The sequence below is a fragment of the Lepidochelys olivacea genome (genome assembly GCF_965140295.1).
Source record: "Lepidochelys olivacea isolate rLepOli2 genome assembly, chromosome: 11".
In the NCBI taxonomy this organism is placed as follows: domain Eukaryota; kingdom Metazoa; phylum Chordata; order Testudines; family Cheloniidae; genus Lepidochelys; species Lepidochelys olivacea.
This window is the reverse complement of record NC_140421.1, coordinates 57110771-57134390: the sequence shown is the minus strand read 5'-3', so window position 1 is coordinate 57134390 and position 23620 is coordinate 57110771. Positions and strand designations below refer to the sequence as shown.

At 40.6% G+C, this 23620-nt stretch overlaps 1 protein-coding gene across 7 annotated transcripts in view; it reads left to right on the top strand.

The window, feature by feature from the left end:
* ANKRD44 (ankyrin repeat domain 44) overlaps positions 1 to 23620 on the top strand; it is a 208219-nt gene that overhangs the window by 164566 nt on the left and 20033 nt on the right. For all 7 annotated transcript variants that reach the window (XM_084643631.1, XM_084643630.1, XM_084643629.1 and 4 more), the window contains 8 exons: positions 257 to 328; positions 3834 to 4035; positions 11998 to 12076; positions 13268 to 13385; positions 14106 to 14322; positions 15103 to 15190; positions 19875 to 19958; positions 22631 to 22776. In XM_084643631.1, the coding sequence (XP_084499757.1) occupies positions 257 to 328; positions 3834 to 4035; positions 11998 to 12076; positions 13268 to 13385; positions 14106 to 14322; positions 15103 to 15190; positions 19875 to 19958; positions 22631 to 22776 (1006 nt within the window). The remainder of the gene's footprint in view (positions 1 to 256; positions 329 to 3833; positions 4036 to 11997; positions 12077 to 13267; positions 13386 to 14105; positions 14323 to 15102; positions 15191 to 19874; positions 19959 to 22630; positions 22777 to 23620) is intronic.

The following is a 23620-nucleotide window of genomic DNA, read 5'->3' as shown; positions in this document are numbered from 1 at the left end:
TTGTATAGAAGTAGGATTCTTAGTGTTTTCTTTTATGTTTAGAAATTGGGTATTCTTGAAGATTAGTATTAAAATCTTCCTGGTACTTCCGTTGGTATATAGTAAATCTGGCAAACATTTCTCTCTTCACCAAAGTAACCGTAAACCTGCTTTTAACAAGTTGTAACTTGTAATCTGATTTGTTTTGTTTTAGATTGCTGTGGAAGTGTTTATGCTTTGCAAGACATTTTAAAACTACTCTTCTTCTTCTTTTTAGCTTCTGGAAAAAACCAGCAACATTTTTGATGAACCAGATTCAGGAGCTACTAAAAGTCCTTTGCATTTAGCTGTAAGTATACGACACACGTTCAGTGTTTGATCAGATAAATAACCACTTAACCTCTGTGAAGTAAGTAGACCTGCATTGTAACAGCTGAAAAGGGACTTAGGACCAAGATTTTAAAAAATGCTTCCTTGATAGGGATTAAAAAAAAAAACCAACCAAAAAACGTAAGGGAGCTAGGTGCACAGTTCACATTGAATTTCCTTTGAAACTCCGAGCCCTAAATCCTTACGAAGGTATCTAACTAAGGGTATGTCTGCACTTCAAGGCAGAGGTATAATTTCCAGGTCTAGGAGACATTCATGTGCTAGCTCTCACTGAGCTAGCGTGCAAGCCACCCAAGTTATGTATCTAGCGTCTCTGAGGGAATGCATTTTGGGCGGTGAGTTGTTTGTGCCACCATGGCTACATTCTGTTTTTAGTGCACTAGCTTGATCTGCGCTAGCGTGGGTACGTCATCTGGAGCTGGGAATCACACCCCCAGCCCCAAGTGTAGACATACCTGACTTGGCTGGGTTTTCAAAAGTGCTGAGCACTCAGCAGCTCCCACTGTAGTCAAGAGGAGCTGCTAGCTGCTCAGCACTTCTCAAAATCCAGCCATTTATGGTCCCTAAAGAAGAATTTAGGAGCCTTACTTTAGGAACTCGGTTTTGGAAAATTTTGATTATACTTTTTTGCATCTACATGTGATTCTGAAATCATTTGTATTACTGCTGGTGTATAATCATACTAATTATACTTAAAATGCAGGGGGTCCCTATCCTTCTCACATTACAGCAATGTAAAACCAATGTGAGTCAGAAAAGAGCCAGGTCCAGTAGGTATGCTGTAAATATTGAGGACAATCAAATCTTTAAATAAGGTTAATAGTCTGGTTCATACCTAAAAGGCAGGAAATTCTGAGTCCTCAGGGTTAATCTTCCCTTAGATACATATGTATGCTTCCTGTTAATGTTAATAGGAGTTAGGCAGGGAAAGAATTAGCTTCTTTAATCCTTAGTTGATGCTATTTTTGGAAAGTCATAATTTTTAAGGGTGAAAAATAAGACTTGACTTGGAACTTCAATGACTATTAGTGGGTGTGGTTTTTTTTACATTTGTATTTCCTTCTTGTAGGCCTTTTTCATGAACTGTTTCAACTATGCAGAGATTAATGCAAAACACCCCAAGCAAAACAAAACAAAAAAAACCCCCAGCATGTGACTGAGTCCAATGATAAGCAGTGCAGTTCATGTCCACTAGAGTTGGGTGAACCGTGCAAATAATTTTCATGGATATTCACTGGAGTTTATAAATGAATAAGTTTCAGCTGGTTTCATCCCTCTTTTTTGTTTGAGTTTACTGGCTGGCATACATGTTCCCTGAAACATCAAATATAAACAAACTTTCAAGCTTGTGACTGTGAACATTTGCACCGGAAACCTCTTCTGAGAATTGCTCATATTCAATCAGAGACCAGAAATAGTCCATGTAACCTCAGTGTCCACTCAAAATAGCACAGATTTTTACTTTACAGCAAAGTGCTTGCTCACAAATAAATCACAGCCCAAGGATTGTTAGAAGAAATTATTCAACAATTCAATTTGAATAATGTATAAATTAAAGAACATCACAATCAGTTTTAGAATGCGTCTGAACTGGAAAATGGGTGAAGTGTATCAAACCCTTTGTTTCAAATTATTTTGCTCTTTCTCTCGTAATGCATGTTCAGTGGTTTGTTTTTCACAAAACTCTCTCTGCAGGGTTTAATTTAAATTTTCCTGAAACTGAATGAGCAGTGAGACTACATGTTACCTGTGCTATCTGTGGATATACACAGGTTCCCTAGCATATGCACACACCTGACTTCTGATGATCACTGCATCTTGTTTTTGAAGCAGCTGTTTTTCTGAAAGCTGCTGTAGAAACTTAAAATTCAACTAAAATAAAATAAACAAAGTCCTGATCCTGCAAAGACTTAAGACATGCTTAAAATCATACAACTGTGAGTAGTTTTTTTTAATGGGACGACTCACAGCACTAGAGTAAGCATGTGCATAATTCTTGGAAGGGTCAGAAGCCTACTGGAGAAAATATCTTCTGGTTTCCAGTTAGAGAGTTCACTAATTTAAGGGAGCCCCTTTTTCTGTTGTATTGATGCATTCAAAAAAATCTCCTATAAAGACAGCAAATTTGTCATGGGAAATTTTGCAAAAAGTCATGGATTTTATCAACAGTTGACTCTTTTTTTCCCACTCAAATTCCTTTTCACCCTCCTCCTACCCCATACAAACTTAATTTTGGCAATTCCTGACTTTTGGCGGCTTACCAGTGCAACTTTAAGGTTCTCTTAATACTGTCTTTTGTATGGAATACTGTGGGTTAAAAAGAGAGGGCTGGGGGAGGGGGACTGGAGGTATTTGACCAAAGGAGGGGTTCGTTCTTGTGGACTTCCAAAGTTGCATGAGACAAAGCATTCCAGGGATGTCTAGCCAAAAAGTTCCACAATTTTTGGCAAGCCACTATTTTATTTTTAAATCAACCTGGTGCCAGAAGTTTTCTTCGTTTCCTTCTCAACCCATCCCCCATATCACATTGGCCTGAGGTCCAGGACAGGCAACAGAGAGGTTTAACGAATGAGAGGTTTAACATCAACTATCTTTCATCCTGTCAGGGTTAGAAATGAGAGCCAAACACCTTTGTAAAAGGGAAGTTCACCAGGCAGGCTTCTCCAATGAAGCATTCTCTGGCTTTTAGTGCCAGAAGGTCCCCAATATGTGAGACCCTAAAGCTGCAATATTAATAGGTAATTGAAATAGCTTTTCTGTATGTTTTACTACTTAGAATTTTTCTCTTCCACAGAGATCTCAATAATTAGGCTTATGGTACTAAGGTAATTTGGCCTCACTATAGAAGTAAATTTGACTTTAAATATCTAAAGTATTTTTTATTTAAAAGACATTCCATATAAAGAATATACAAAGATGGTGTGGGTATAAGTTTTATGTGCACTTCTTTAGGCTGGCATGCAGAACTTATTTGTGGCTGAGTAATGTGACTGTGTCTGACTCACGCTGTTCAAACCTCTGCGGCACACTACGCCATGCTGTCTCTTCTCTCATATTTATATCCTGCACGTGTCATTACATTGAGCTATCTGTACACATTTGATAAGGCTTGATGCAGAAATGATTGGGTGAGGTTCTTTGGACTGTGGCATGCAGATCAGAGACTAGATGTTCATTATTGCCTCTTATGTAATTAAAAAACACAAATTTTCAGGCACCTGAAACCCTCTGGCCTCCTATACCATTCACACTGGAATGTGGGAAAACCCACATGTACTTGGGAGTCTCAGGTCATAGAACCATAGAATAAAGTATCTCTGTATTATAGTTTCCATTGTGTTCAAATGACTATCACAATGAAAAATTGTGCTCCTGGGATGCACGTGTTGTGCTTTTCAGTCAGGAGAGTAGTGAGTAAGATTTGTATTGCTTTATTCCCAATATAACCTGTTTTGGATTTCTAGGCCTATAATGGTCATCATCAAGCCTTGGAGGTACTTCTTCAGTCTCTGGTAGACTTGGATATTAAGGATGAGAAAGGACGCACTGCCTTGGACCTGGCTGCCTTTAAGGGACATGCAGAATGTGTTGAAGCTCTCATCAGCCAGGGTGCTTCCATCTTGGTAAAAGATGACATCACCAAAAGAACCCCGCTCCATGCCTCAGGTGAGTGTAGTTGTATTCTCTCTTGAGAGAGAAAACCTATAACAAGACAGAGGTTAGTAGTGATGTTTGCTTAGCTACCATCTCTTTTGAAGGTTATTGCTAACCTAATTAATTATTGGAGCATTGAGACTTCATCTTTGTGAACTGCCACCAGGAACTAGAGCTAACTATCTTTCCATTTCTCAACTTTCCCTTGTCCCCATGAAGTGCTCCACTTCTCCCGCTACAGCCTGACCCTAGACCTCATTCACCAGGGCTATTTCCTCTCTCCGCACCTATCTTCCTTCTCTGATGCATGATGGTTTTCCCCCACCCCACCTCATACTTGATGGTTTCAGGCTAGAGAGTCAGATGAAGACGTAAGTAGCAATGAGGCAGATCTTACAAGGAAAAAAGACTGAAAATCAAGGTGGATCCCACTGATGATGAAGTGAGATAGTTTGTACTCACTCCAGATAAGTCCCACCCTGCCCTTCCACCGCCAGAAACCTTCAGTGGCCTTCTGCAACAGCACATCCCCCACCCCTTTATTTCCTCTAAAACCTAGAGAAAATCATCAGTTTCTAAGTGTTATCCACCTAGCTAGTAAACTTCTTGGGAACCAGCCACTTCCATAAGGGTTAATAGTCTTTCTCGCCTTCGTTTGTTGAGTGTTCCTTAGCAAGTCAGGTACTCTAATTACAAAGTATGGAATTGGTGTCGTACATCTTAAAGGCTGTTCGTTAACATGTTAAAGATTTCTGGCTCCCCCCCCTCTGATCTATGTATAGTTAACAAACAGAACAATGAACCTACTTGTCATGGTACCTCATACTGATGGATTCAGTATGGTCCAACAGCAACCTCTAGTGGCAAAATAGAATCAGTACATTGTTTGCTATAGATTCGTTTTCAGGGCCAGACTTACTTGTCTTCCTGCACAGCTGTTTTTTCTGCTTAGATTTTAGAGATGTGTGCACATTTTATTCTGACAAAAATGCAGTCATATATGCAAATGGGCAACACAAAATAAAATATGCTGTGTTTACTTTGTGTCTCACCTTTGTCTGCAGTATATTTTAACTGTATCTAAGGAAAACCTGGATTGTAGACCTGTGGTATAAATTAAACAATATGCTTTGGACTTCTTAAATTGTGGCTCAAAGACGCATATATTAATGTTGCCACAGTGCAGCAAAGGAGAGCTGTATGGCAACTGCACAAACTGATTATCAGAAGTCAGTGAATTTTTATTTAAAAAAAAAAAGAAGAAGCTTTAGATGGTTGTCTAATGTGTCACTGAGTGTTGACTGTAAAACGCAGTGCAGATACAATGGTATAATTTCCTTTCGATACATCACATGCTCTAATTCCTGTATAGGATTAATAGTGCATGTGGTGCAAGAGGAAAATAGACACCATACAACGCCATGATTAAATGTAATATGTGCACATAAGATTTGCACTGTGAGAGATCCTGCTCTGCAGATGTGTTAGCCATAAGTATGGATGTCATTTGGTTTCCTTTCCTTTCACCTCATCTTCAAATTGTGCCTCCTGCTTTATTTCCATATGTTTATAGTTCTGTCAAAAAGTCCATGCCCTATTAAAGCTACTAAAAATTACATATATTTTCTTATTGCTCATATTTTTCAGTGTGTATCTATACCTACCAGAGTCCCGCCTTATCATGTTGAAGGCTCGTGGTGGGCTGGAGTTGTCCCATGTTGTCATCTAGGCAGCTAGTACACAGGTTGTTAGCCTGCAGTTGGGTATTTAGCCTGAATATATTATTGTTCCTGTCAGCTGTAATGGATTGGCATGCACCAAACGTTGACTGCATCCACTCACTTCGATTGGGTGGAATATATCAGAACTGCTCAAAGCTTTAGGCCCAAGTCAGCCAGGTTCTTAAGCACCTGACTATCCTTTAAGCATGTGAATAGTCTCTGAAAAGTAAATGAGACATGTGGTGTGGTTGAAGTTGGACTTATGATTCAGTATCTTGCAATGATTTTACCTTCTAGTGGTTAGATACCTGAAAAGAGGATAGAAGTTAGTGACTCTCCATTAGCTTTCAGCAATAATGTTAGCTCAAGAGGTAGAGCCTTGTGATACTGATGCTTTAAAATTCTGCAGGCCTTAGCCTTTTGTTATTTTTCATCTAGGGGAAGCATGGTATCTGGAGTTGCACAATCAGAGAGGGTCTTGCTCCTTCCCATTAATTGTGACATTTAAAAATTGCTGAATTTAAATGACATCACATTATTCAAAGACCAGAGCACAGTCAACCTGAGATTGGCAAATCATTATAGCTTCAAGATGTGACAGAAGTACCAGTGAAGAATTGTGCTCACAGTCAGCTCCTGCAGACTCAAAAGACACCCTGGGAGTTTGGTATTTTACTTGGATTGAGAAAACATAATTACTCTGCCACCAAAAACCTCCAATTCTATTTGTATAACATGGTCCGGGCTTAAGGATTGTCTGCCTGACCTCTGTGTAATGTTGCAGTAATGAGGATGGTCACAATAGAAGGTTTCCCTCTCCTTTAAAATGTGGTCAGACTCTGGAAAGTTATTTGTGCAAATGGCATAGCTGCTTTCCATGTTCACTGTATTTCAGTGACTCAATCTCATGTGTGCTCAGTTTAAAAAAAAAAAATAGAGCCTGATTCACGTCGGCCTTTCTGCAGTCTTATGCTGGTTTAATGCCATTTAAATCAACAGAGTAAAGCCTGCAAGAAACTAGAGTAATGCAATTTTGAATCAGGCCCAGAATTTTTCTAACTGTCAAAGTTGCAAACTGAGTTTGGGCTGTGAAGAACAAGCAGTATTCACTCCGGCTTGTGCATCCTCACCAGTATCAAAGATTTTGCAATTCAGAAGTCGCTCATAATTCTGTTGTAGCTGCACAAGTTCTGTTGCAGCTAATACAGAGTCCACAGGTCATTCTCACAGGGGTGTATGGATTCTGCAGTGCTAACAGGAGTAACATGTAGTAAACACTTGTTTTGTTTTTTGTGACTCAAAATACAGACAGGGAACAGATCTGCTGAGTATGGAGATGCTATTTCTACAGTTACTTTTCTTACCGTTGTCACACTCTAATCACTGTTCTTTATCTTGTCTACCTTAGGGTTTACGTTGCCCCCCATCACCGTAGTATCCGAGAGCCTTACATGTAAAATCAGTAGCAATAGTTTAATCCCTAGAGGGCTTCCTGGGGTCTTCGGCATGTCTCCCTTTTTGGGTAAAAGCTCTGCTAGGAATATGAACAAAGCAAGTTAACCTATAAATCTACTGTAAACCAACATGGACTAGGTGTGTATGCAAAAACACAGGGGACTCTAGAAGAGAAAAGAGTTGAGCTAGATACATATTAATCAGAAGGCAAAAAACTGCATATACAGGATAAAGACTTGAGACTAACTCTTCTTAATATATGTAGAGAGAAAGTGTGTGTGTGTGTAAGAGCTGGGGGGCTTTGTCTTCACCGACACACAGGTTGTTTTACAGCAAGATAACTAATGTGTGATAGCTATCTTCCCGTAAAATTCTAGTGCAGACAAGGCATCTGTAGTGTCTACAGCGACTAGCTAGGCAAGCTCAGTACTATATTCCCTGCCTCTCCTAGCTGGCCTCATGATAAAACTAAAGTGCCTTGTTTTTACTGTGGGATAGCTAATGCACATAGGTAAAAACACACCTTTTTGGGTCAGCGAAGACATAGCTAAAGAGAGAGAGAGAGAGCGCGCAAGCATGTGCTGGCAGGGGCACAAAGACGATGTGCATTCATGTGTGTTTCAGAGTAACAGCCGTGTTAGTCTGTATTCGCAAAAAGAAAAGGAGTACTTGTGGCACCTTAGAGACTAACCAATTTATTTGAGCATGAGCTTTCGTGAGCTACAGCTCACTTCATCGGATGCATACCGTGGAAACTGCAGCAGACTTTATATATACACAGAGAATATGAAACAATACCTCCTCCCACCCCACTGTCCTGCTGGTAATAGCTTATCTAAAGTGATCATCAGGTGGGCCATTTCCAGCACAAATCCAGGTTTTCTCACCCTCCACCCCCCCACACAAATTCACTCTCCTGCTGGTGATAGCCCATCCAAAGTGACAACTCTTTACACAATGTGCATGATAATCAAGTTGGGCTATTTCCTGCACAAATCCAGGTTTTCTCACATCCCACCCACCCCCATACACACACAAACTCACTCTCCTGCTGGTAATAGCTCATCCAAACTGACCACTCTCCAAGTTTAAATCCAAGTTAAACCAGAACATCTGGGGGGGGGGGTTAGGAAAAAACAAGAGGAAACAGGCTACCTTGCATAATGACTTAGCCACTCCCAGTCTCTATTTAAGCCTAAATTAATAGTATCCAATTTGCAAATGAATTCCAATTCAGCAGTTTCTCGCTGGAGTCTGGATTTGAAGTTTTTTTGTTTTAAGATAGCGACCTTCATGTCTGTGATTGCGTGACCAGAGAGATTGAAGTGTTCTCTGACTGGTTTATGAATGTTATAATTCTTGACATCTGATTTGTGTCCATTTATTCTTTTACGTAGAGACTGTCCAGTTTGACCAATGTACATGGCAGAGGGGCATTGCTGGCACATGATGGCATATATCACATTGGTGGATGTGCAGGTGAACGAGCCTCTGATAGTGTGGCTGATGTTATTAGGCCCTGTGATGGTGTCCCCTGAGTAGATATGTGGACACAGTTGGCAACGGGCTTTGTTGCAAGGATAAGTTCCTGGGTTAGTGGTTCTGTTGTGTGGTATGTGGTTGTTGGTGAGTATTTGCTTCAGGTTGCGGGGCTGTCTGTAGGCAAGGACTGGCCTGTCTCCCAAGATTTGTGAGAGTGTTGGGTCATCCTTTAGGATAGGTTGTAGATCCTTAATAATGCGTTGGAGGGGTTTTAGTTGGGGGCTGAAGGTGACGGCTAGTGGCGTTCTGTTATTTTCTTTGTTAGGCCTGTCCTGTAGTAGGTAACTTCTGGGAACTCTTCTGGACAGTGGGGTGGGAGGAGGTATTGTTTCATATTCTCTGTGTATATATAAAGTCTGCTGCAGTTTCCACGGTATGCATCCGATGAAGTGAGCTGTAGCTCACGAAAGCTCATGCTCAAATAAATTGGTTAGTCTCTAAGGTGCCACAAGTACTCCTTTTCTTTATTCATGTGTGTGACACCCCTTCCAGCCCGCCTCGTTGCTGTTGATGGGATTACCAAGGGAGCCATTACTAGTCCAGAGTAGAAAGAGAGACACCATATGTGACTTTTATGTATTTTCTCTAGTAAAATAACACAAAGTATTACACGGAACGGGGCTGTGCACAATACTATAAAACCCAATCACAAACACCCCCCACAAAATGACTAGGAACTAAAATTCCCATTCTCAACTGTTCCGTGACACTTCCTGAAATTGAATAATTTTTATTGTGTTGTTTAGAGTGTTCCATACAGAAGCTATAGCACCTAAATGAATGTCCACACGATAACTCCCTAGCAGCCCATGGATACCACTTCCATGCATCTTTTATTACAAAGCAAGCAAAAGTGTATGGGCAGAAATCACACTGAATGAAGCACTTGAATTACTTTGTGTGTGTGTGTGCTTGAGAGAGAGAGAGAAGGCTTGCGTGTGCACGCACACAAACTCATCCTTTCAAACAATCACACAGACACTCTTCATGAACAAAACATTTGAAAGATACTCTGCTTGGTTGGTTTGCATTTCATAGAATTTTACACAGCTCTGTTCTGTGTGAAGCTTTGTCATTTTACTAGAGAAATAATACAACTAAAAGTACCTACTTTTTCCAGGCATGTCCAGCGAGAACACCTCCTGCTTTCTCCTGGGGATACTCTCTGTACGTTACATCATTTGGCCCTGTATAATGGTAACTTTCTCTGTAGCCTAGATTAGATGTGGCTCCCACTGCAATTCGCATTAACCCCAGTCTCTGCTCTGGCCAGGAAGGGGCCTCTAGAGAATTGCAAATGTTCCCTCTAGCACTGAGTGTATGGCTTCTCTAGTGCTTAGCTAGCTCCTACTGGCTTGAGACCAAGGGACCAAACTCACATTCCTTGCAAGATCTGTAATGCTAAGTGGCTGCTGGGCCAACTCCTGAGACTTTCTTGGAGTGTCTGTTCTACTGATCATTTACCTAAACCCTTTTCACACATTCACAGTTCCTACTGAGGGAGAGATTTGACTGTGAAGCAGTGACTCATTTGCACTGCAGAGCTGTTTACATGTTCTGCATATGCCATTACTTAATGGTAAATATCAGAGAAATTCTTATTTTTGTAGATAGAGCAGCAAAGGTTATTTCTGGGTATGCAATTTAAATCCAGGATGATGTGTACAAGTTTCTCAGCCAGCGCAATGTGACATGGCATTGTGCACAAAGTTCGTTGCATCAGCCCATGGATATCAGGCAGAGAGAAGGAACAACTCTCCTGTTAGGATGGGAACAGGATCACGTTATATGCAGATGATGGAGAAATTATTGCAATTAAAAACAACCCCTTGCCCCTCTCCCCCCAAAAAAACCACCCAGTGCTGTATCATCCATTTGGTGGATTGTGTAAACGCAAGTCCTGCAACAAATGAAAAAAACAAAAATGTTTTGAGTGTCTAGCCCTACTAAACATAATGTGTTAAACTGAGAGAGGTTTTCTCCAGGTCTGTAAGAGCTGTAAATCTGTAAGGATTACATTTAATTTTTTTTCTTCAATTTGAGAAATAGTTCTGACACCAATGTTAAACTAGAAAAATAGAGGAAAAACTCAGATTGAATTCTTGGCTCTGCTTAGCCCTCTGCATTGACGAACAAGGAAATTCCTCAAATCCCTGTGCACTGTGATCCCCTGCTAACTGCGTCGTGAGGGTCCAAAGAGTCTTATCTAACCTCCATTGGCTAAGGAAGGTTGCCACAAAGCAGGGCCTGGAGGGATGAGAGGAAGATGGGAGCTCTCTGTTGAGAACTGATAGAGAAAACCACCTTTTGATAATAAAGACTGAGAATTTCAGAAGTGACGATGATTTGGGGTGCCCAGTTTGAGTCCTCTCAAAAGGGCCTGATTGTCAGAGGGCAAGTTGTCATCACTTCCTTAAATCAGGCCCCTTTGAGGTCCCCAACTGGGTATCCAAAACCGCAAGTCACTTTTGACAATCTTGGCCAAAGGCTGTGGGGAAAGTAGGAGGGAACGGGGAGGAGAGACTAGCTTTGAGACGAACAAATTGACTTAAAAAATTATTTATTTGAATAAATAAAGTGAATTCTTGACATTTATGCCATTGAAAGGTCTGAGGTTGGCAATGGGGGGTGGGGGGAGACTGGATGTCCTCCTGCTGGGTACAACCTGGGGAGCAGTAGCACAAGCTTCCCACACTCCTCCACCAGTGTTACCTCATCCCTGTTCTGTAGGGACTAACTCAGAGGGTGTCTCCACTCAGTCCTTATGCCTCTTGGGTGCCTGTTGTGGAGACACGTAGCAGTAAGGTGTCCAAGGAACAGCATACACAGGTCCAAGCAACAATAATAAGATTTGCTCATGTAACTGCCAATTTATTAAAAATAAGAAGTATTGTCTCATCCAATCTGCAGGATTCTGAAATGTTACTTCCTTTGGTAAGAGTCTTCTCAAATGTGACTCAAAAAATATCAGATACTTTTTTGCGTTGCTTGTTTGTGATTTCTGTATGTAACAAAAACTATCCTCTTTTTGCTGTACTGAGAACCAAGAGCACAATTTCATTAGTACAAGCTAAGTGAAAATTACTTGACTGTTCATTTCTGTCACTGGAAAATGTCTTCTCCCACCTTAAATAAACCTCTCTGCCATAGGTGTTTTGAGGGAACAGTGTCTGAAATGCAGTTCTTGTGTTAGTTTCATAACTGTGTGTTAGTTTTTATATGTTTACAGACTGGTAAATTTGTTGTTTCTTTCTAGTCATCAACGGTCACACACCATGTTTGCGGCTGTTGCTGGAAGTTGCAGACAACCCTGATGTGACAGATGCCAAAGGACAGTATGTTTTTTTTTGTTTTGATACAGTACTGTGATATGAATGACAGCTCCATAAATTGCTCACAGCATCGGTACTTATACTGTATACAATACTTCTACTGTATATAGTACTGTATACATCTCCTGCACCACTCCAATTTTTCCTCATAGAATTTGACAAACCTTACAAAGTACACATTCAGTTGATCAAAGCATGGAATAAACATTAGCAAGGGGGAAACATTATTTATTAATTTTAGATTCTACCTCAATCTTTATGCAATTCTTCTGAGATGTTTAAGGCTAAATTCAGTTAAAGGTTAAATCCAGTTAAAAATGGATCAGTTTCTGAGCTGTTTCTAGGGAGATTCTCACCCCTCCCAAAACATTGATATCTTAGGACATACTTGGCCTTTTGGGACAGCGAATTTGAACAGAGTATTAATTGAATGTGACACTTAAATTGGAGTTGATGTACATGATGATGGTTTTCACTTCTCATTAAAGGTAGTTACGGAGGGAGGATGCAAGTATATTCTAAATGTGGAAATTTTGAATAGCTTTGAAATTTCACCTGGGAAAACACAGACAGATGAATGCCATGTTTTTAAAGGGCATCAGTTTCAGTCCCTGAACCATCACCTTAAAGCAAAAGGAGAATAAATCCCGTTTTGAAAAGAAGTGGAAGAAATATTGCTCCAGTGTCTGGCTGAGGGATGATCGGTGCAAATGAGATACTGAATGCAATTGGCTTTCCCTCCCTTATTAAACAATTCTGCCCAGGATTTTTTAAAGAATTTAAAAATTACATAAATAGTTACCTTAATAATTAGAGGGGGTGATTACACAAGTGAGCTTCATGGTTTATCATGAAGCTGATATTCTGCTGCGGGCTGCTGATAAGAGTTATTAAAGAACAAATTTTTAACATGGACTGGCTTGAACAATGCTGCAATATAAACTGCCTACAAATCAGATATGTGTTTCTCTGTTAATAATGATTTTGTTGGTTGCATTGCTTAACAATAAAATTGGACAAACAGTACCTTAATTTGGGTTATGTAGATGAATATAGGGCATGAAGATGTTGGTAGAGAAAGGAAGTGTGGGGAAAATGGCAGGAATTCCTGGTGCCCCTGATCCCCAAAGGATAAGTTAAAAGTGGAAAAATGCCATGTGTTCTTAAAGCTGTGATTAACTTCTTATTTTCTAGAACCCCACTGATGCTAGCTGTGGCATATGGGCACATTGATGCTGTTTCCTTGTTACTTGAAAAAGAAGCATCTGTAGATGCAGCCGATCTCCTGGGATGCACAGCTTTACATCGAGGGGTGACTATTTAATTTTATGACCCTTAACTATGCATATTAACTTGATGGTTATGGCTTTTCTTTTATGAACAAAGGGGTATTAAACTGAGAGATGATTGTAAATAACTGAAAATATTGGGAAGGCTGGGTTAAAGAAGTATGTAATAAGTTTTGAGTGGGAGGCAATGAGATTTGGGGTAGATATAATCTCTTCTCGGAGTAAGCTCCTCAGTCAAGATGTAGTTGCTGAGAGAGCTGATAGGGTTACATGTAAATATGGCCATGTCGTGAACAGTTTTCCAAAAGAGTCCTGGAAATATCTGTATAAAATAGAGACCATTGCATAAATCTTCTGTTCCATACTGATAACAATACATGAACATGATTAAAATACTGTACGAGATAAGCAAATCAATGTCAGAGGCGGCAGATGTGATAGTAGTAGCTGGATTACTGCAGCAGCTTTCTAAAATATTTGATATTTTTGGTAGTATTGTTATTGCTCCTCCCTCACCCTTTCTTCCCTAGTATTTGTGGTTTCATTCTTGATTGACCCCCATTCAGTAAGACTCAAAGAGGATCTTTAGTACTCAGGCACTCAGGGGAGCAAGTAGCTTCTCACCAATTTCCTGGACCCCAACCTTTCCACCCAGTATTCAAAAGATACATCATGTATCTCACATATCCTTTGCCACAGCACTGACACTATATCAACCTGCTGATTCACTTCTTTGTTATCAGATTATGACTGGGCATGAGGAATGCGTTCAAATGCTGTTGGAACAAGAAGTATCTATCTTGTGTAAAGACTCCAGAGGCAGGACACCTCTACATTATGCAGCAGCTCATGGTCATGCCACTTGGCTGAGTGAATTACTGCAGATGGCACTGTCAGAAGAGGACTGTAGTTTCAAAGATAATCAAGGTTATACACCATTGCACTGGGCTTGTTATAATGGTAAGATTTTCTCTTTTTATACCTTTTGCCAAACTCAACTGTGGGTTTAGTGTTAGGAAGTAGAATAGTAAAATAGCTAGCAGCATAAAAAGTTTGAGATGTAGATTCTCTCCTTTTGCCTTTTGAAGATGTAGCAAGAAATTGCATCATTTATCCTTCAAGTCAGAAGGCAGGGAGATACCAGCAAAACAGCAACCTTGCTTCAGAGTCAGCCACTAGGTGCATGCCTCAATCATGATGCACACTGGAGCCATCCTTTGGAGGCTGGGCATAAAATCTGGCATAACTCCCAGTGACATCACTGAGGCGAGGATTCCATCCTACTAGAGCCACCTCCTGTACACTGGTGCATGAGACTATCCCCCCCGTTACTGTAATACGCACAGTACAACAGGCTGGCATTAGTGTCTTCTCATTAGGGTGGTTTGAGACTGTAAGTCGAACACTAAGTTTCTGAGTACAGAGTGATAGATGGCTGACCAACTCTGAAGATCTAAAAGACACTTTTGCAGAGTGTCATAGCACAATGTGAAAACACAAGAGACCTTTTTTTTTAAAAAAAAAAACAACAGCGTCCAAATGAGAGATCGGTCTAGTTCGCAGCACCTCAAAAAGTATCTCATGCTCCTTAAGAAGCATAAGTTCTCATGCATAAGAACTTACGTATGCAGTACAGCCTAGCTTATTTCAGATGCTAAAATGCAGTGCACATGTGACCTTAATATGAAAATGAGCTATTCTCCTGCTGTTTATAACAATAAATCATCTGATCTCTTGTAGGTAATGAAAACTGCATAGAGGTACTATTGGAACAGAAATATTTCCGCAAATTTAATGGTAACAACTTCTCTCCATTGCACTGTGCTGTGTAAGTAGAAGTATCAATATTAAATCTGGCTCTTTTGCTTTAGGATGTATCCAGAAAATGAGTAGTATGAAAACAATAAAGTTATCTGGGTGTAGAGATAATAGTACTAGCAAATGATTTTTAGATCCGATGATGATGTCCATACATATCCTTGTGGTGAAAAACTGGTGCTATCAAGAGCCATATAAATTACTGCCGTTTTGAGTGAGTTTGTTACAAGTTTCATCTAATGGCCTGAAGCTGCACTCTCATGATTACAGGGCAAGCTGCACCTCTGTCCCCTTTCTGGCCTGAGTGCAGCATTAGAGAAAAAAGGATTTAAAACAAGTTTACAGAAATATTTACCTTACCTCAAGTTCAACCATCCCCTAATGGTGACCTAAGCGGGCTTCGCTTGCTGATCAACCCCCAGCAGGCTCCTGGCGCTGAGGCTGGTTTCAGTCTGATTCCCTTGAGCGCTCTCTCCCCCAAGAGAGAGCATCCCTCTTTAAACCCTGCTACAGTTCTTTGTTCTTCTGTTTTGCCAGGTTCTGGCCATTCCTGGCCATAACCAGTTTTTGTAGGTTGGCTGAAGATGGAGGCAGAATCATCAAAATTCTGGCATTGTGCCTTAACACTCTGAAGTGTTAATAGATGGCTGCCTTGAGCCATTCTTCTTCCTACCTGCATTTAAGACAGACTTCTATTCGTACATATTCATACAGTAAACATCCCAATAAGCAGGCAAACATACACTGTCAGTAAATTACCACAGGCCAGCTCCAAATCTGCCTGTCACACTCAGAAAAAATTAGCTCAATTTAGGGCAAAGCATATGCAGTATTTCGGGAGAATGTGCTTTTTGAGTGGGGTAAGCCAGCAGAAAAATCAATAAGAATTACAGAATCAAACACAAACATTCATGATTCCTGCTGAGGTTTAGAATTACTGACTTATGAACTCTTCATTCTACTGGTAGTATAATTATCTTCTCCCAGAAATAACTGATGTGCGGATCCTATATAAAAACCCACTTAAAATAAAAACTGGCTGAAACTTGATACATAAAATCTGAACCCCAAATGGTCACTTTTTTAAAAAAAGATGGTCTCCTTCTCCCCAGTAGAGCAATCCGGAGCCAGGGACCAAAACTCAACAAGCTCTTCTTTGGGTTTAAGATAATAGAGGTCATTGTCATCCATAAAATGACAGCATTTATATAGAAATAGTGGCTTGACTAAAAGGTTACTAAAAAGTGACTGTATTCTATGAAAAAATAGTTTTTTATATTAACTATAAAGTGACATATGCTGAATGTAATAATTACAGTTAATATTTTTAAACATTAAAGACTTCATTGAATTAAGTTTAGATTAAACTGGATTAAGTTTAGAAGTGTGTGCAACACGAGTGATGTAGTGGTGGGAGTCTGCTATAGACCATCGGACCAGGGGGATGAGGTAGATGAGGCTTTCTTCTGGCAGCTCACGGAAGCTACTAGATCGCATGCCCTGATTCTCATGGGTGACTTTAATTTTCCTGATATCTGCTGGGAGAGCAATACAGCGGTGCATAGACAATCCAGGAAGTTTTTGGAAAGCGTAGAGGACAATTTCCTGGCACAAGTGCTAGAGGAGCCAACTGGGGGGGGGCGCTTTTCTTGACCTGCTGCTCACAAACCGGGTAGAATTAGTGGGGGAAGCAAAAGTGGATGGGAATCTGGGAGGCAGTGACTATGAGTTGGTTGAGTTCAGGATCCTGACGCAGGGAAGAAAGGTAAGCAGCAGGATACGGACCCTGGACTTCAGGAAAGCAGACTTCGACTCCCTCAGGGAACAGATGGCCAGGATCCCCTCGGGGACTAACTTGAAGGGGAAAGGAGTCCAGGAGAGCTGGCTGTATTTCAAGGAATCCCTGTTGAGGTTACAGGGACAAACCATCCCGATGAATCGAAAGAATAGTAAATATGGCAGGCGACCAGCTTGGCTTAATGGTGAAATCCTAGCGGATCTTAAACATAAAAAAGAAGCTTACAAGAAGTGGAAGGTTGGACATATGACCAGGGAAGAGTATAAAAATATTGCTCGGGCATGTAGGAATGATATCAGGAGGGCCAAATCGAACCTGGAGCTGCAGCTAGCCAGAGATGTTAAGAGTAACAAGAAGGGTTTCTTCAGGTATGTTGGCAACAAGAAGAAAGCCAAGGAAAGTGTGGGCCCCTTACTGAATGAGGGAGGCAACCTAGTGACAGAGGATGTGGAAAAAGCTAATGTACTCAATGCTTTTTTTGCCTCTGTTTTCACTAACAAGGTCAGCTCCCAGACTGCTGCGCAGGGCATCACAAAATGGGGAAGAGATGGCCAGCCCTCTGTGCAGATAGAGGTGGTTAGGGACTATTTAGAAAAGCTGGATGTGCACAAGTCCATGGGGCCGGACGAGTTGCATCCGAGAGTGCTGAAGGAATTGGCGGCTGTGATTGCAGAGCCATTGGCCATTATCCTTGAAAACTCGTGGCGAACCGGGAAAGTCCCGGATGACTGGAAAAAGGCTAATGTAGTGCCCATCTTTAAAAAAGGGAAGAAGGAGGATCCTGGGAACTACAGGCCAGTCAGCCTCACCTCAGTCCCTGGAAAAATCATGGAGCAGGTCCTCAAAGAATCAATTCTGAAGCACTTGCATGAGAGGAAAGTGATCAGGAACAGCCAGCATGGATTCACCAAGGGAAGGTCATGCCTGACTAATCTAATCGCCTTTTATGATGAGATTACTGGTTCTGTGGATGAAGGGAAAGCAGTGGATGTATTGTTTCTTGACTTTAGCAAAGCTTTTGACACAGTCTCCCACAGTATACTTGTCAGCAAGTTAAGGAAGTATGGGCTGGATGAATGCACTATAAGGTGGGTAGAAAGCTGGCTAGATTGTCGGGCTCAACGGGTAGTGATCAATGGCTCCATGTCTAGTTGGCAGCCGGTATGAAGTGGAGTGCCCCAAGGGTCGGTCCTGGGGCCGGTTTTGTTCAATATCTTCATAAATGATCTGGAGGATGGTGTGGATTGCGCTCTCAACAAATTTGCGGATGATACTAAACTGGGAGGAGTGGTAGATACGCTGGAGGGGAGGGATAGGATACAGAAGGACCTAGACAAATTGGAGGATTGGGCCAAAAGAAATCTGATGAGGTTCAATAAGGATAAGTGCAGGGTCCTGCACTTAGGATGGAAGAACCCAATGCACAGCTACAGACTAGGGACCGAATGGCTAGGCAGCAGTTCTGTGGAAAAGGACCTAGGGGTGACAGTGGACGAGAAGTTGGATATGAGTCAGCAGTGTGCCCTTGTTGCCAAGAAGGCCAATGGCATTTTGGGATGTATAAGTAGGGGCATAGCGAGCAGATCGAGGGACGTGATCATTCCCCTTTATTCGACATTGGTGAGGCCTCATCTGGAGTACTGTGTCCAGTTTTGGGCCCCACACTACAAGAAGGATGTGGATAAATTGGAGAGAGTCCAGTGAAGGGCAACAAAAATGATTAGGGGTCTGAAACACATGACTTATGAGGAGAGGCTGAGGGAGCTGGGATTGTTTAGCCTGCAGAAGAGAAGAATGAGGGGGGATTTGATAGCTGCTTTCAACTACCTGAAAGGGGGTTCCAAAGAGGATGGCTCTAGACTGTTCTCAATGGTAGCAGATGACAGAACAAGGAGTAATGGTCTCAAGTTGCAGTGGGGGAGGTTTAGATTGGATATTAGGAAAAACTTTTTCACTAAGAGGGTGGTGAAACACTGGAATGCGTTACCTAGGGAGGTGGTAGAATCTCCTTCCTTAGAGGTTTTTAAGGTCAGGCTTGACAAAGCCCTGGCTGGGATGATTTAACTGGGAATTGGTCCTGCTTCGAGCAGGGGGTTGGACTAGATGACCTTCTGGGGTCCCTTCCAACCCTGATATTCTATGATTCTATGAAGACTAAGGGGATAACATTCTTCTCAGCTTAAAGGCCTGTTGGATCCATGAGACAAACTGCTTGGTGTTGCAATGTTTTGCCAAATACAGACCGCCATTTCTCTCCTCTCGCCCCCTCCCCCCCAACCTCTCAACTCCTTGGAAATTGTGAGACCTTTTGAACACTTTAAATGTTTTAAAAAAGTTACTTTCACTTAAGCCCACACATATGAGCATTGCCTAGGCTCAGATATGTGATTTAAGTTTAAAGTAATTTAAAGGGTTTTAAGAAGTTTTGGGGAGTTCACTCAGAGCCACTAGTTCAAATTTACTTCTGAGAAGGATTCCCTAAAGCCATTTTAAACCTTGACAAGTGTTCCAGTTGAATATGAAGGTGTGTATTTGGTTTTTGTTTTGTTTTGCTTTAAGGTTTAATCAGTGCATTGAACTTTCAGCTTGTTTTGTGTTGGCAGAGCTCCGTTGAAGGTATCGGCTGTGCGCAGCCATTGCAGGACCAGTGCCTATTTTTCTTTTGTGATTCAAATCCAAAATAGTAGCTGCAATTTGTTTGTAATGGAGCTACACTGATTTATAGCAGCTGGGATCAGGGCCATATTTTTAAAGCAAAAATTAATTGGGACACATTACAAATATACAGAAAGGAATACTAATGTACTGTCAGTTGGGGAAGGGAGTGAAGTGTGTATGGCAGAGTGGAAAACAGTTAGATTTTTTTCCTTTTAAAGAATTGTTCTTTCCTTTATAGGATAAATGATCATGAAAATTGTGCTTCACTGCTCATTGGGGCCATAGATGCCAGCATTGTCAACTGTAAAGATGACAAAGGAAGGTAAGAGTTCAGTTTCTTGAATAGAATGCATTTCACCTTCATAAATCAGTCTAAGATCATAATTTTTGCTTTGTGCAACTAATCTACATCTGGACTAAAATTTGTCAGACCAGCTCCTGATGACACAGAAGTTGAACTTTAACAAAGGAAGTGGTGATTCACTTCTAGAGAGGATATTAATTATTTTACATTGCTACCAAAATAAATATTACTTTGTTTTCTTTAAAATGCCCAGGGCTTAGGGCTGTTCACCAGAACCCAGTATGGTGGTAGTTAGGCTTTATTTTACCCCCTCTTCTTAGATTGCTGTTTATGGTTAAAAGAAAATAGTAGACTCCAGTTTGGGGCAAATAAAAAAGCTGAGTTAATTCCTAGTTGTAAAACATAAAAATTGTAAGCTAAGAGTGCACTTGATGGGGGTTATGAAATAAGAATAGAACTATATATGTGTCCTCACATAGGCCTTGATTAAGCAAAAGCATTTAAGCACATTCAGTTTTGCAGGACCATAATTAGTAAGATTGAAAAGTATTTAACTTCTGAAAGCACTCTTATTAAACAAAATACACTGCTGACTCTGAATGACAGTTGGGGTCAACTGGGTCATGTACATATCCAAATCTTTAATTTATTTGGGGCAGTGAGAATCTCCTCAGTGTATTTTTGTGTGTGATGGGTTAGGTCACAGAGACCCCCTTGGGACTGCCACCTGATGTGCTGAAATTACCTCTGAGCCTGTTTTCCCTGATGGCTTAGATTCCAGCACCCTGCCTTGTTGAGCCAGACACACTAGCCTGCTGCAACACAGACCCGGGTCTGAACCACACCCCCAAAGCTGCAGGCTTTAACTGAAAACCACTCAGCAGATTACTTATCTCCAGCACCCAGACACCCAGTTCCCAATGGGATCCAAACCCCAGATAAATCCATTTTACTCTGTATAAAGCTTATACAGGGTAAACTCATGAATTGTTCGCCCTCTATAACACTGATAAAGAGATATGCACAGCTGTTTGTTCCCCCAGGTATTAATCACTTACTCTGGGTTTGTTAATAAACAAAAGTGATTTTATTAAGTATAAAAAGTAGGATTCAAGTGGTTTCAAGTAATAACAGACAGAACAAAGTAAGCTACCAAGCAAAATAAAACAAAACATGCAAGTCTAAGCCTAATACATTAAGAAACTGAATACAGGTAAATCTCACCCTCAGAGGTGTTCCAATAAGCTTTTTTCACAGACTAGACTCCTTCTTTGTCTGGGCCCAATCCTTTCCCCTGGTACAGTCCTTGTTAGTTCCAGCTCAGGTGGTAACTAGGGGATTTCTCATGACTGGCAGCCCCCTTTTTTCTGTTCCATCCCCTTTTATGGCTCTGGCTCAAGGCGGGAGGCTTTTGTCTTTCTGGGTCCTGACCCCTCCTTCTAAATGGAAAAGGTTTAAGATGGATTCTAGTATCATGTGACATGGACTCATGTCACTGTAAGACCTCATTTCAGAGTAACAGCCGTGTTAGTCTGTATTCGCAAAAAGAAAAGGAGTACTTGTGGCACCTTAGAGACTAACCAATTTAGAGACTAACCAATTTATTTGAGCATGAGCTTTCGTGAGCTACAGCTCACTTCATCGGATGAAGTGAGCTGTAGCTCACGAAAGCTCATGCTCAAATAAATTGGTTAGTCTCTAAGGTGCCACAAGTACTCCTTTTCTTTTTACTCTGTAGATTATAAGCTTTGTAATGATATCTTACAAGAGACCTTTTGCATAAAGCATATTCCAGTTACATTATATTCACACTAATTAGCATATTTCCATAAAATATATGGAGTGCAACATCACACTACATATTTATTTAGTTTTGTTAAAGTTGTATAATAATTGAATTGCTGCCCATTGCATGCTCTGGTTACCCTTACAACAAATAAAATGGTGGTCATGTAATTAAAATTAAATACCTCACTCTCAAAGTTCTCCAGATAACAATAAAGCTAAAAAACAAAACAAGAACACCCAATCATCAGACACTGCTGGAAACAACTCCTGCCCCCCCAATTTTCTTTTCCCCAAATGTCTTAGTCTTATCATGTGGAGACAGAGAACCCATCCTTAGAGTTGTGGGAGCCTCTCAAAATTAACATAAGCTACAAACCTTATAAAATCACCGCTACGCTCTACAGTAATGTTGTCAAACATTATGGGTTACAGTACTGTTACTGCAGTATTCAGGTCATTACTGTAAGTAGAATACTGTAGCATTTTTTTAATAATGGGAAGGCCAGATCCAAATTTTCCTTACATTTTATCTACATCACAAGCTTATTCAAAAAATCAGGAATAATAGGGAGGACTGCTAGTTTTTTCCATTGTGCAGTACGTTCTGTTAAGTTAAACATCCTGTTTTTATGAGCTTGTCCACAACTCGATCAACCTGATGCTTGCCGGTTTTAGACTTTTCATTGTACAAACACTGAGGATGCAACTGTTACCTTTATTGCTTATAGGAGAGTAGCATCCTAACTTGCCTTGTTGAGAGTTTTGAGTTTCAAGTTTCATAGGAAAAAAGCTTCAAAACTTCTTGTATTGTTCTGCTTAAGGCTACAAGGAACAACAATATTGTAATTCTTTATAGATCATTTAATATCTTAAAGCTATGATCATGCTGTTTTTTCTCTTAGAACTCCACTGCATGCGGCAGCCTTTGCCGATCATGTGGAATGCTTGCAGCTTCTTTTAAATCACAATGCACTGGTAAATGCTGCAGATAATTCAGGGAAAACACCACTTATGATGGCAGCTGAAAATGGACATGCAGGTGCAGTAGGTAGGTACCTACTTGCTTCTGTAAATCGTGAAAGAAAATGAAGGCTACTGTACTTACCCATCCAAGTGCTTTATCATTTTACCCCCCCTTTGGGGATTATTATTAAAATACAAAGAGATACTAAGAGTACATACCTAAATGTGTGTCCATCTATTTTATATAAGGGTAAAAGGAAATTTGCTTCATATTTTTAAAAAGTCTCGTGTTTATTGCACCCAGAATTCTTATGTCCGTTGTTTTTACTTCACTTTGCAAATAGTTTCAATAATGGATAAACCATGCCCATTTTTCTGCCAAGTCGTGTAGCGTGTGATTAAAAAGTGCTCTTGGTATTCATTCCTTCATTTTTTTTATTTCCCTGATTCTACAGGGCAATAGAATCTCCTTCTAGCAGAGTAATCTTTTGTAGTTAAATTATTAAAAGGTGTGTATTTTGAAGCACAAAATACTGTTTTGAATGGGCAACTGTAAGTTGAGTCTGGACTTATTTTTTCTAAAAACCCTATAGCAACTGTTAACTGATACTTTCTCTCCAGGCTTGACTGCGTGGCCCACATCGTGGATTGCTACACCCATTATCTCCCCCAAAGATATGAGTCAGCAGAACCCACTTAAACCTTTCAAAGCAGGATCCACAGTTGTTAACTGGGTGGACTGTTTCAGGCCAAAACTGCCATTCTGATGCTGCAGATTTCATCAGTCAAATTAAAATACATACAGTATTAGAATACATTTGAACTGACAGTTTTGGGTAAAATGAACATTTAATTAACAGTTTTCCATTTTCAACCAGCTGTTAGCTTTGGTTTGATTGCTGATTAACTGCACAAATTACAATTCGTTC